General features: G+C 45.2%; 1 protein-coding gene across 13 annotated transcripts in view; it reads left to right on the forward strand.

Annotated features, from left to right (window-relative positions):
* LOC102452580 (uncharacterized) overlaps positions 1-13,256 on the forward strand; it is a 63,552-nt gene that overhangs the window by 33,977 nt on the left and 16,319 nt on the right. For all 13 annotated transcript variants that reach the window (XM_089779898.1, XM_006129040.5, XM_089779904.1 and 10 more), the window contains 5 exons: positions 641-771; positions 2,501-2,555; positions 7,070-7,162; positions 10,988-11,122; positions 11,980-12,081. In XM_089779898.1, the coding sequence (XP_089636024.1) occupies positions 641-771; positions 2,501-2,555; positions 7,070-7,162; positions 10,988-11,122; positions 11,980-12,081 (516 nt within the window). The remainder of the gene's footprint in view (positions 1-640; positions 772-2,500; positions 2,556-7,069; positions 7,163-10,987; positions 11,123-11,979; positions 12,082-13,256) is intronic.

Genomic DNA, 13,256 nt, shown 5'->3' on the forward strand with positions numbered 1-13,256 from the left:
ACAGGGAGATACAAACACAAGCAAGGTGGAAAAGGCGCGAACAAAAACAGACAACTGCTAGTCAGGCCTTCAAAGCACCCTTCTCATAAATATTCATGATCTTTATCTTTACAATCATTGGACCCTGTACAGGAAAACAAGGGTCCCTGATTGGTTGCTTTGATAAACAAGTTGTAACAGCCTGGATCAGTGTGCTGCATGCAGCAGCACAGTGTGACATGTGCAGCTACTTGCGCGCCGTGTGCAACACTCCTAGAAACTTCTATATTAACATTCCTAACAGCTACTACATATTCATAACAAATCATACATATTAATGATTGCTTAGACATATTAATGAGGTGTCAAAAATGAGCAGGCTACATAGGGAAGCTAAGGATTGAAAGCCCTGGATGCTGGGTCCCTAAAGTTAGTCCTTCCGGGTCAAGAGTAAGATACACTTGTAGGGCATAGTGTGAGGTAAGTATGCACTGCTGCTTCTGTTGCTGTACCTGTTCCTTATAAGATGACCTCAGTGATCTGTCAGTCTAGCACCTTCTTAGCTGTCAAGCCCCTTCTTTCAGATTTGGGTTTTTAATTTTTAAACTACAAATTACATGTATTAATTTAATTAATTACCCTTTATTTCTTTTAAGCATAGGTTGGATTCTGGCATTTTGCCCACTCGTTTGTGAGAGGAAATTGGAGGAACGAAGCAGAAAGTACATTTTCTTTGTTAGCGAAATCCTGCCATGACATCGACCTCATTAATTTTTGGATGGGTGATAAAAGGTTTACATCATCTTTTTTATCATATCTGTTCTTAGAATAAGCACGTGCAAACACAAATAAGGTGAAAACAACATGGAGTCCGGTGGCATCTTAAATACTATTCAGTTTTATTATGGCATAAGCTTTTGTGAGTTGCAACTCACTTCATCAGGTGCAAGTGCAAGAAAAAGAAACATTATAGGGATACAGAGATGGAAGTGTAACATCAGACTAATTGAATCAAGTTGAATCCTATTTCCACAAGTTATATGTAATTTTCCCCTTCCGAGAAAGTAAGGCCTAACCTACACTACTAATTTTTTGCTAGTGTAGTTAGTGACTCCTCATTTAACATTGTCCTAGTTAACATTCTTTCATTGTTATATTGCTTCTCTACTAGAGAATGTGCTTCTTTAAAGTTGTGCAATGCTACTTTGTAATCTCTTGTCTGGATGCTTGCTTTGTCCATCCTTGCAGGATTTTCTGGAAGAGCAACCTGTCCTTGTGGGGGTTGGAATCAGGGTTGGCTTACAGCCCCTGCCCCCACTGCTCCTGCCCTCTGCTTTGGAGCTACTTCTGGGAACCTCCTTCTTGTTGTATGTGGGGAGGGTGAGAGAGGTAGTGTTGTCATGCTGTCCCCCCTCCATTGAGCCCTCTATTCCATTCTCCCATCTCACAGTCTGCTTCTGTCTTGACTATCCTAAACAGTTTTATATCAACTGCAAACTTTACCACCTCGCTGCTTACCCCTTTCTCCAGATCATTTTACTAATCTTCAAGGTCAGAAATATTCCCTAGAAGGTCAGTTTGTGGAAGGCCAGGCATTTCCATTTCCCAGTGACATAAATTGTTTTTCTATCCTGATAGATTGAGATATTAGATCTTAATATTTTATTTTTATTATCCCTCTTTTATTTTTGTAAAAGACTTAATTTCTGTAACATTATCTCTAAAGCCGCTAAAATTAGCCAAGATACATTGGAGTATATCTTTCAAGTTTTCAGATAGGTGCAGCTTCTGTTGAAGTAGCTTCACCGGTCCATAATCTGTAACAGTCAGTGAAATAACAGTTTCTAAATATCATACCAGGCTTGAACTGGGTGAGGCAGGAAAAAAATATGAGGATTGGAATGATGAGATTTTTACTGTCTGATAGTGCCTTACCTCTCAGAGTTAGGAACAGTTAGGAGCCAGTAAATATTAATCTGCACTGATCCTGAACAAGAGGTCACGAAGAAATGTTGATCGTTGACTTACAACATCTCTGTGTTTATACTTTTATTTTGTATTCTTAGATCTCTTTTAGTCCCAGCATTTTTTAGTATAGAATTTAAGACATTTTTTCCCGTTCCTCAAAGGCAGCCCAGACTGTTATAGTTTGTATTGTAAATTCTTAGAAACTGGAGATGAGAAAAAAAATCAGACATCATTCTGTTGACTAGGATCCTTCTCAGTTAGAAATGTGCTGGGTAGTAAAATGATTCCCAATACTAATAATACATGTAATCAGAAAAAAAATCTTAGAGAAAACAATTGCACCATCACCAGTGCAACAAAAAAACAACAATTAATTGGTGTTGAGGGACTTGGAATATCTAAAAGCCTGATTTAGGTTCTGTTGAAATGAGTAGAGGCCTTTCTGTTGACGTTGGTGTGCGTTGGGTCAGACTCAAATTGAACAATTAAAAAAATGACCATTTCTAAGCTTTTTTATGCTGATATGTTTATGAAAATGTCTGTTTTATTTCAGGTGCTTAAAGGTGTCATCTTTTGGCAGTCTTTCTCATTTTACTAATGAGCATAAGGTTTGTATTAATAGTGCTCTTTGAATGAGAACACAAAGTCGCTAGCTTTATTTCAGCAAACGTTAAGCATGTGCTAAAATCCATCAGAATACGACAGATTGCTTAAGCATATGCTGTAAATTAAGTTCATACTTTGCTACATTGGATTTTATATTATCATTTAATTCCCATTTCATTTTTATTTTGAGGATGTATGTGACTATTTTAAATGTATCTGCAATTAATAGATAGTTTTTCTGCTAAAAATATGGATTTAGAAATATATAGTGAAAATGACATAAACGTTCCAGGAAATGACTTATTTTATTTGACAGAAGCCTAATCTTATAGTAGCTAAGGTCCTGAAGCCTTAATGAAATAATGTAGTAGTATAGAGAGCCTAAAATGAAATAGCCCAAGCAGAAATTGCTTATGCTGTGGGTTTTTAAAATTTAATCTCAATATAGTATGCGTTACGTCCAAAGATGCATTTAGCTAGCTCGTCCTAGCTTTCCCATTATGCCTTACATTCTACTTAGCACTTTCCATGCTATAAAATTGGTCCAAACCAATTTCATTATTTAACTCTACTGTAGATTTTGATTTTAATTTTTATCACCAGGACTACTCACATGAGTAAAACTACTCATGCATATAATATTTTTATTAGATTGGGCTCACATTTTATAGAATATTAAGATACACAGTTTGGAGCCTGGGATTTTTTTAAACAGAAGAATTGTTGACTTTCTAAGGTTAATATAAAGTATCTATTATTTGTAAACTAACTTTTAAGGAAATAAATATAATTTGTTTAAAAAAATGTCAGGACAAATGTCAAGTCTACATAGGTGTTAATTCCTAACAATCATATTTCATGTTTAGGGCCCTACCAAATTCAAGGTCCATTTTGGTCAATCTCACTGTAATTTTCTAAAAATAATAAATTTAATGATTGTAGCTATTTAAATCTGAAATTTCACAGATGGTAATTGTAGGAGTTCTAACTCCCCTAAACATAGCATGTGGGGGAGGGACTGAGGGTGTTGCTGTACTGCTGCTCTTACTTCTGTGCTACTCTCCGTCCCCACTACTGCTGGAGAACGGCCTGCCACCCTCCTGAACAAGGAGACCCCAAACGCGAGTTGGTTATTGCCCAGGCTGAGACCAGGCCAGGGCCTTCTGAACTGGTGAACTGTTTGTGGGCTACCCTGCCCTGCCAGAGGGCCAGGGCTCACTGGACTGTGGTTGTCTGTTGCCTGCCCTGCCCTAGAGCCAGGGCTCACTGGACTGTGGTTGTCTGTTGCCTGCCCTGCCCTAGGGCCAGGGCTCACTGGACTGTGGTTGTCTGTTGCCTGCCCTGCCCTAGGGCCAGGGCTCACTGGACTGTGGTTGTCTGTTGCCTGCCCTGCCCTAGAGCCAGGGCTCACTGGACTGTGGTTGTCTGTTGCCTACCCTGCCCGCTGGCCAGGGCTCACTGGACTGTAGTTGTCTGTTGCCTACCCTGCCCGCTGGCCAGGGCTCACTGGACTGTGGTTGTCTGTTGCCTACCCTGCCCGCTGGCCAGGGCTCACTGGACTGTAGTTGTCTGTTGCCTACCCTGCCCGCTGGCCAGGGCTCACTGGACTGTAGTTGTCTGTTGCCTACCCTGCCCGCTGGCCAGGGCTCACTGGACTGTGGTTGTCTGTTGCCTGCCCTGCCCTAGGGCCAGGGCTCACTGGACTGTGGTTGTCTGTTGCCTGCCCTGCCCTAGGGCCAGGGCTCACTGGACTGTGGTTGTCTGTTGCCTGCCCTGCCCTAGGGCCAGGGCTCACTGGACTGTGGTTGTCTGTTGCCTACCCTGCCCTAGGGCCAGGGCTCACTGGACTGTGGTTGTCTGTTGCCTACCCTGCCCGCTGGCCAGGGCTCACTGGACTGTGGTTGTCTGTTGCCTACCCTGCCCGCTGGCCAGGGCTCACTGGACTGTGGTTGTCTGTTGCCTACCCTGCCCTAGGGCCAGGGCTCACTGGACTGTAGTTGTCTGTTGCCTACCCTGCCCGCTGGCCAGGGCTCACTGGACTGTGGTTGTCTGTTGCCTGCCCTGCCCTAGGGCCAGGGCTCCCCTGAACTGCTGGCCTGTCCAAATTGCTTGGTTGCCCCGCTTGAACCAAAGCTGGGCCTTATACACTATTGTTTAAACTGTGGGACTCTGTGGCCCCTCCCCGAACCAAGGCCGGGAGCCTAAACTGACTGGGGTTTGCTGCCCTGCCTAAATCAAGGCTGGGCCTGGGAACTGCTAAACTGCTACTTGCTGGCCCACCCTGAACCAGGGTCCGGGCCCTCTTAAGGGTTTATTGCCCCTGCCTGAGGCAGACCTCGGCCCTCTGCCTGGTGATTGTTTGATTGCTGCCCCGCCTGGAACAAGGCCTGGGCTCTTGAACTAGTACTTTGGTGTTCGCTGCCCTGCCCTGACCGAGGGCCAAGGCCTCCTAAACTGTCCTGGCTTGTTGCCGGTCCCACCCCAAGGCCAGAGCTCACTAACTTTATTGAACTCTTACCTCTGGCCCGGACCTGAAGCAAGGCTGAGCATCTGAACTATCTCCCTCTCGCCCCAACCTGAAGCAAGGCTGGGCATCTGAACTATCTCCCTCTCGCCCCAACCTGAAGCAAGGCTGGGCATCTGAACTATCTCCCTCTCGCCCCAACCTGAAGCAAGGCTGGGAGTTGGACTGTTTGTCTCCTGGCCTGCCCTGAGCAAGGACGGGTTGTGGCACTGTTGGCTTGGGGACTATTTTAAGTGAGTGTGCAGTGGGGCAGACTGGCCGCCCACTGACCCGGAGGCGGAGGAACCACTGCGGGAGGCCTGCCGGCCTACAGTCACCTAAGGATGGAGTACTCTCAGGGACACTCCTCGAAGAAGAGTAGAAGATTACTTGCCCTGTGCAGTAAAGGAGGTTCTTGGAGATGGTTGGCTCTGTGGGTGCTCCACCATCTGCCTTTCCTCCCCTCTGCTTCGGACATGTTGATTTCTCCTTCCGGGTCAGAGAAGGAACTGAAGGGATGGTAATGACACCACACGTGCCATCTGCCTTGCACATGTAGCCTACCGAAAGGCACTGCTACTGTAAATCTCCGACTAGGCGCACAGCGGCGCCCCAAAGATCTAACGTGGATCCCCCACAGGGACAGCCATTTTGAAGAACCTCTGTTACTGCACAGAGTGAGTAAGCATCTCTTACTTAAACTGTAAAATGAATCTCAGATGGGGTGATATCAACTTTGAACATTTCTAAGGTAACCCAGCGAACAGCAATAGATGTTAGTACATGAGCAATGAAGCTGAATTGTTGGGGCTGGTGGAGCCTTGGCATTTTTTAGATCTTTGATTTTTTGTAATTGTATTTGTGCAACCTCTGTGTGCCACTAATTGTGCCATTTGCACCTATTTTCTGTTTCTTGGATTTTTTAAGAGTGGGTTGGGGAAAATGCTTGTGTCTCAGAGTGTTAGCATTTAAATTGCCCCTGTTAGACCTTGATGTTCACAACTCACTAAGGCAGATTTGTTGGGGTGGAGTGAGTTCACATTTTTCTGCTTCTTTTAATTGACTGATGACAGTTTTTTCGAGGTTGGGTTAAAAGAGAACCTATACATTTGTAGGTGACGGGACGGATTTTAGGTGACGGGACAGGGCTGAGCAGAAACTCTGTTGCTTCTACATGCATGTAAATTGTAATCTCAGCAGTCTGAGACCAGCTTCCCAGGTACTTGCAAGGCTAAAATTGTGAGAATATGGCTTGTAGTGGTAAAAAAGCTTTGATTTCTGACAAAAATATTATATCAGGTCTACAGCACAAAGTTTTGTCAGTGTAGTGATGCCAGCTGGAATGTGAAAAAAACACATCCCCTGGCAACATAAGCTATACTAACAAAATTCCTCTGTTGGCATAGCTGCATCTACACTGGTGGTTCTTTGAGCATAGCTAACATCAAGCAAAGGGGGGGTATTCCTGTAGCGATAGAGAATCTCTTTATAGCACCATAATACTACATCGGTACTACGTTATAAACTTAAGCTTGCATGGGCCCTGTAGTGCAGATGTAGCCTTAAGCTTGGATTTTCAGAAAAGCCAAGTGCTTCAAGCACCAAATGTCAATAAAGCCAATTCATAAATAATTTCAAGTTTCTTTTTGCCTTCATCAAACCAAACAGTGCTAGTGCGTATGCCCATTTTAACTTACTCCCTGGCCACTATCTTCAGGAATGTGTATATTCCTGAAAATGAGAATTGTATAATGACAACTTTGCATATTTTTCTGCTGTCCCATATGTTAAAATGAAGGTGGTCTTGTATTTCAAACACAGGACTGTGGTGCCTCCTTACTGTGAGAAAGGTTATTGGAAGAACAGGTAGAGCTGGTTGGAGTTCTCTGTTAAAATGTGTGTAGGTTCAATATTCCTAATACTGCAATAAGTGTTTTTTCGTGGGTGAAAATAGATGAGTAACATTAATAAATAATAAACTGTAAATAATGAACTGTTACAAATTTGTTTTAGCCCAGAGGAGCTGCCAGTCGGTGTTTAGACTGTTCAGTTGAACAAACTTGTCCATATTCAGCCAAGAAGATTTATCTGCAGCATGCAGAGAAGGTGACTATAGTACAGTTTTCAATCTACATATACAGTAATTCTTCTTTAACACTATAGATATGTTTCAGAAAATGAACGTGTTAAGTGAAAACGTGTTATGCGGGGTCAATTTTCCCATTGAAAATAATAGAAAAGGTGGGGGTTGAGTTTCACGCAGTGGTGTCTGTTGGGACTGGGACATAAGGTTGGGGGAGAAAGGCGACTGGGTTACAGCAGGGAGGGGAGGTGTTTGGCTCTGGGTAAGGGAAGGGGAGGGGAGGAGAGTGGAGGGGGATTGGGTTGGGAGTATGCCCCTGTGACGGGTCTGCCGGGACCCACACTATGTCCGGCGAGAGGGGGGGTCACCGGGGAATGGTGCGGCGAGCGTCGAACCCTCCGCCATTTTGAAGGGAGGCGGGGGAAGCCCTGTGCAGCCGCTGGCGACGGGCTGGCTGGGCAAACCCAGCCGCCGGCCTGCAAGCGGGGGCGGAGGAGAGGGGGCAAGGCGTCCAGCGAGGAGGAGTCAGCGGGGAACGGTGCGGCGAGCGGCGAACCCTCCACCGCTTTGCAGGGAGGAAGGGGAAGCTTTGCGCAACCGCCAGCAATGGGTCGGCTGCGGAACTTGTGTTATTCCAGGGACGGTCGTGTAATTCAGAAAACGTTTCCTAAAAAGAAAATTGTGCTATCGCGAAAACGTGTTAAGTGGGCACGTGTTAAATGAGGAATTACTGTATTCCAAACATTAATTACATTGATATCAAAATGTATTCCATTTCAAAGCAAAATAAACTTATCTTTTGGTTTCCATAAGATCTTGGACCATAGGATTACTGTATATCATCAGATCACTTTGTCATCAAGGTTAATATCTTGCCTAAGGTAGCCAACACTTGGTATTTTGGAAGAAATGAGAAGGCTGAAATGTACCCAGCTGTTTGCTCAGTGTTCAGCATGGGAAGGGGATGATTTCTTTCTGACTCCAGCTTGTATAAAAGTGAATATTAAAAGGTTTAATAAATGGGATTGAAGATGAAATTAAAGAAAAGTTAGCAGTGAGGTTCAGTAATAGATTTTTAAGGCTAGATGGGCCATTGTGACTAATTTGTCTGATTCATAACACAAAGTTTAAGACTTGCCTGAATTAAATTTCTGCTTCAGATCCCATAGCTGTTGTTGAACTAGAGTATATCCTTGATTAAATCTTGATTAAAAATGTCTAGTGATGGAGAACCCACACCTTTGTACATTATTACAGCGATTATCTTCACTATTTATAAAAATGTACCTTATTTCTAGTCGGAATTTGACTAGCTTCAAATTCTAGCTGCTGGAAGATGGAGAAGGCTGAAATATTTAACTATTAGGTTTTAGTGATCAACAAAAAGGAAGGTGGAGATTTATTTACATTATTGAGAAAATTGGGAAACAGCATGATCAGAAACAGATAAGAGAATTACAGAAAATTATGCAACTCAGCAGGACCAGATTAAACTCATAGGAGATTCTTAGAGTGGTGGCAAATGCTGTATTAAACCTGCTCTTAAATTTCTAGAGCCAGAGTCCAGATACTAAAAGATTGGGAACCAGTGTGTGTAGTAGCTGTGTTTTACAACTGGGGAAAAAGAAACTAAACTGTTCTAATCTGTGTGCCTAAATTTAAGATGCTAAATGTAAATGTAGAAGCACATGAATAGAAATGGCCTGATTTTTTTTTCCACAAGTGCTGTGTAAACCTAACTGAAGTCAGTATAGGGTTACCAGATGGCTTAAAAAAAAATACCGGACAGACTTGATCTCAGATTGGGGCGGGGGGGGGGGGAGGGAGGAGACTGGCCAGGAGGAGGTTGGGGGGGGGTGGAAGAGGGAGAACTGTCTGGGGGATATCGGGGGGGGGGGGGGAACCAGCCAGCGGGAAGCAGGGCTGGCCATGAGGGGGCTGGGGGAAGCAGGGCTGGTGAGGAGGGAGCGGGGCTGGCCCAGGCGCACGCGGATCCTGGGGTGCTGCCCGTCCTGCACACAGTCCTGGTGAAGCATGAGTAAGTCTGGCCCTGGAGATTCCATCCCACCCAGGTCCCACCCCCACCCCCCTCCTCTACTGCGTAGTTGCATGCTGCCTGGCTGGTAGACAGGCTCACGCAGTGTAAACGTGTCCACCAGCCAGGCAGTGTGCAGCCACATACTGATACTCATGATAATAAAACCAACTTAATTAGAAAACACCAGACATTTCTATGTCCAGTATTTTCTCAATTTATTTTCCAGACAGAACCCTCAAATACCAGCCTGTCCAGTTCAAAACCGGCCATCTGGCAACCCTACGTCAGTGGAAGCCGCAGATACTTACTATCTCCAAACATCCCTGTGCTAATGCAGGGGGGTGAATGAGTTTATCTAAGAGGCAGATCTCTTCTTAAGGACATAAAAGTATGAAAGCGAGGGGATTGGTTGTCCCCCTTTTAGGGGGAACCACCTCGCAGCTGCATTTCTAAGTGGTGTACGGGTGGAGCTAGGGCTCCCTGCAGCATCCGCAGGCCTGATTCAGTGGCTTAGCGGGCTGAATTCAGCCCATGGGCCTTATTTTGCCCAGACCTCATGTAGAGCAACCTCTTCCATAACACAGGCCATGGAATTTCACCTTCAGCAAGCTCACACCTTCTCAACTGAGCTATAGCTAAGGCTGTGATTTAATCTCAGGTATTTTAGTAAAATCCATGAACAGGTGGGGAAAGCCCCCAGTGGCTTACTGCTGCTTCAGCTGCCTCCAAGTGCAGAGCCCTGGGTGGCCAGCCACTACTCTGCCCATCCTAAGACCACTGCCGGGAGCTACCTAACTGTGGTTATTCCCAGCACCAGGCCTGCTGCTTAGCCTGCTTCCTGGGCCAGCCACATCAGCTGTCACTTGGGCAATCCCCAGTTGTCTGAGACCACCTGAGCAGCAGCCAGTGTGGCTGCCTCCCAAGCTGCGTCAGCAGTGGCTAGTGTGACTGACTGTGGGACTGTCCAAGCACTTGGCTGTAGAGCTGCTCCTGCCAGCTGAGCAGCGGACTCTGAGGCCAGCTGCTTGGGTGGCTCTAGGCTGCTGCAGAAGTCACAGAGATTGCAGGAAGTCATGGAATCCTTGAGTTCTGCGACTTCTGAGATGGACATGGAGCCCGAGCTATAGCACATCTTTTAGAAAGAATTCCAGTTTTGATTTAAAGATTTCAAGGGGAATCCACCACCTACCTAGGTAAGTTGATCCAATAGCTGATCAAATTGCCTATTGACTAAAGTCACTCCTATACCTCTCTTAGGAGCTCTTTCCAATTTAACTGGCCCCAGTCTACACAGAGAATACCGCCTGTGTATTCCTACTTGATACTCCCCTGTTTATATCTCAGTGGATCATGATAGTTCTTTTGCCACAGCATCATATTGTGAGTTCATGTTGTTTACCTACAGTATGGGTGGGCAAATACCAACTCATGGGCCGGGTCTGGTCTGCCACAGTTAGTCCCTGGTGGGCCCTCATGCTGGTATATTTACCTGAGCCTCTACAGTTATGGGGAATCACAGCTCCCGTTGGCTGCGGGTCACCGTTCCTGGACAATGGGAGCTGCGATTGCCTATATCAGCAGAGGTGCGTGTAAATATAGCAGCAGTGGTCCAGCAGGGACTAACCCTGGTGAACCACTGCCATTTCATTGGCCACCCCTGACAGACAGGAACATTTTTTGTCCCAAATGTACCAATTGGTTCTGATTTCTGCACATATAAATGAGAATTTGGTTCAAGATAAAAAGAGGCAGAGATCTTCCCTTTTTAGATGGTATGTCTTGCACAAATAACATTCTTCTTTTTTTGTAGGGTTATTTTAATTGGCCAGTATCTGTTGTGTGCAGTAGTGGTGTTTGTGACATAGAATCTGTGGTAGAGGCCCTACAGAGTGGTCCATATGGAAGATGTGTTTATGAATGTGACAATGATGTTGTCAGTAACCAGGTATGATATTTTTGGTTCATCTCACAGTAAATGTAAAGCTATTTATTGACTTAAATTTTTTAATATGTAGATATTAATTATGAGTATGAAACCAGAACACTTCAGTTTGTATGTCTTAAAATAAATTAGTTAAGTCCTCTTATCAGCCTCTTGTAACTACCTGCACCATCTGCTCATTGTCTCTCTCTTTTTCTTGTGTCTGTCTTTTTTTCCTCCCCCCACCCTCTTCCCTTATTTATTCTTAGATCTGGACTTCTAATACTCCAGTCATTTGAAAGAAGTGGGTTTTGCCCACAAAAGCTCATGATACTATCTACCTGTTTTGTTAGTTTTTAAGGTGCTACTAGACTATTTGTTGTTTTTTAAGTTTTTCCTCTTTTATTTGGTTATTTCTTTGAGGTTTGGTAAGGAAAAATTGGCCCTTGAAAAAACTTGTGTGTAAGCTCAAAACTTTGGAATGTGTTGCCATAAACCTAGCTCTAGTAGCACCATTATGACAGTGTGAACTTATCAAGAGTCCTACTGAAAAAAATTAAAGATTGAAAAGTATGCTGTCCGCAGCACAAGGTAAAAGAAAGTAAAACTTTTTGACAAGTCGTGCCTGTACAACACATGAATTCTGTGCTGCTCTAGTAGAAAAGCTCCCAGCACACAATACATGAATGTTATAGCTTACCTAATGTGCTAGATATGTAACATCTGTTCAATTTCATCCTTCAAATGTTTGCACTGTCTGCTTTGTATCTTCTAGTTATACCATAGATGACAGGAAATATACTTTCACTCACTCCTGCCAGAGTCCCCTCAACACTCTGAGTGGCTGTATATTTCTAAACTTGACAGTTTACTCTTTGCAGGTTGTTAACATGGAATTTGAAGGAGGAGCAACAGCTGCTTTTACTATGATGGCTTTTACAGAGCAGCTTGGAACACGGAAAACCACAGTGTATGGGACCAAGGTAAATCAATGGGTGATTGCCACACAATTCAGTACTTCACCATTACTATTTTCTGGACACAATTTTGTAACCAGTGAAATCAAAGAGAATTTTGGATAGGGCCTACTATAGGGATATTATGGGTGTAAGGCCCTTTGTAAATTATGATTTCATGGGTTGGCTGGAATTCATGGAATTAGCCATTTCCAACTGCAGGGAGGTGGAAGTGGACATCCCTGTCCCTGCATCCCTGCTGAGATTGCTCACTAGGAGCAGGGAGGTTGGCAGGCTGTTCCTATTCAGGAAGGGGACAGGAAGATGGAGAGCTGGTCATATGCCAGGGAGCAGAGAGGGTGTATGTGGGAGAGAGTCTGACCACATGGTCCTGGATGGTCCAGAACAGGAATCAAGGCCTCACTCAATCTGCACTAAGATCTGGCTAGGGTTGCCAGGTGTCCAGTTTTCACCCGGACAGTCCGGTAAATGCATCTTCTGTCTGGTTTAAAAAAAAAAAAAAACCACAGAAAATACCGGACATACAAAATGTCTGGTATTTTTTGTTTTTCCCCTGCCGTATCTGGCAGGGGTGTCCTTGGGGCCACTTAAAAAACTTCCCCCAGCCTCCCCTGTCACATGGCCAGATGCTTCGGGTTCCTCTCCTGCACGTGGGAGGGACGCACACAAGAGATCTGGCCAGAGGGAGAAGCTCCACGTGCTGGAGCCCTGCAGCATTTCAGCCAGGCGGCAGTGAAAGAGACTGCAGCTCCTTTCCAGGCTCAGGCAGCTGCAGAGGCTGCCAGCGAAACTCCTTTTGCTGTGAGCAGGTGTGTGGGAGGAGAGGAGAGGAGAGGGCGGGAAGAGAAGGCCCTGAGCCCCTTCCCTGCATGGAGCACTTTTTGGAAGGAAAGGGAAGCCACAGCAGGGACAGCTTCTCCCCTTCCCTCTCCCTCCCCCACTCACACACCTTCCCTGAATAGGCTGGCTAGCCTCTGGCAGACTGGGACCTTACCAGTTAAGGAGGCATGCAGGACTGGAAGGAAGGTGGGGGGGGAGAGAATACCTTGCAGGAGTGGGAAGGAAGAGAATCACCCCCAGCCCCATCCCTGCATGGGGTGCATTTAGGGAGGAAGGGGTGGCCACATCTGGGCAAGCCCCAGAACTCCTTCCCTGCAATATGCTGGCTGCAGCAAGGAGCA

The sequence above is a fragment of the Pelodiscus sinensis genome, chromosome 7, assembly GCF_052426305.1.
Source record: "Pelodiscus sinensis isolate ZL-2025 chromosome 7, ASM5242630v1, whole genome shotgun sequence".
In the NCBI taxonomy this organism is placed as follows: domain Eukaryota; kingdom Metazoa; phylum Chordata; order Testudines; family Trionychidae; genus Pelodiscus; species Pelodiscus sinensis.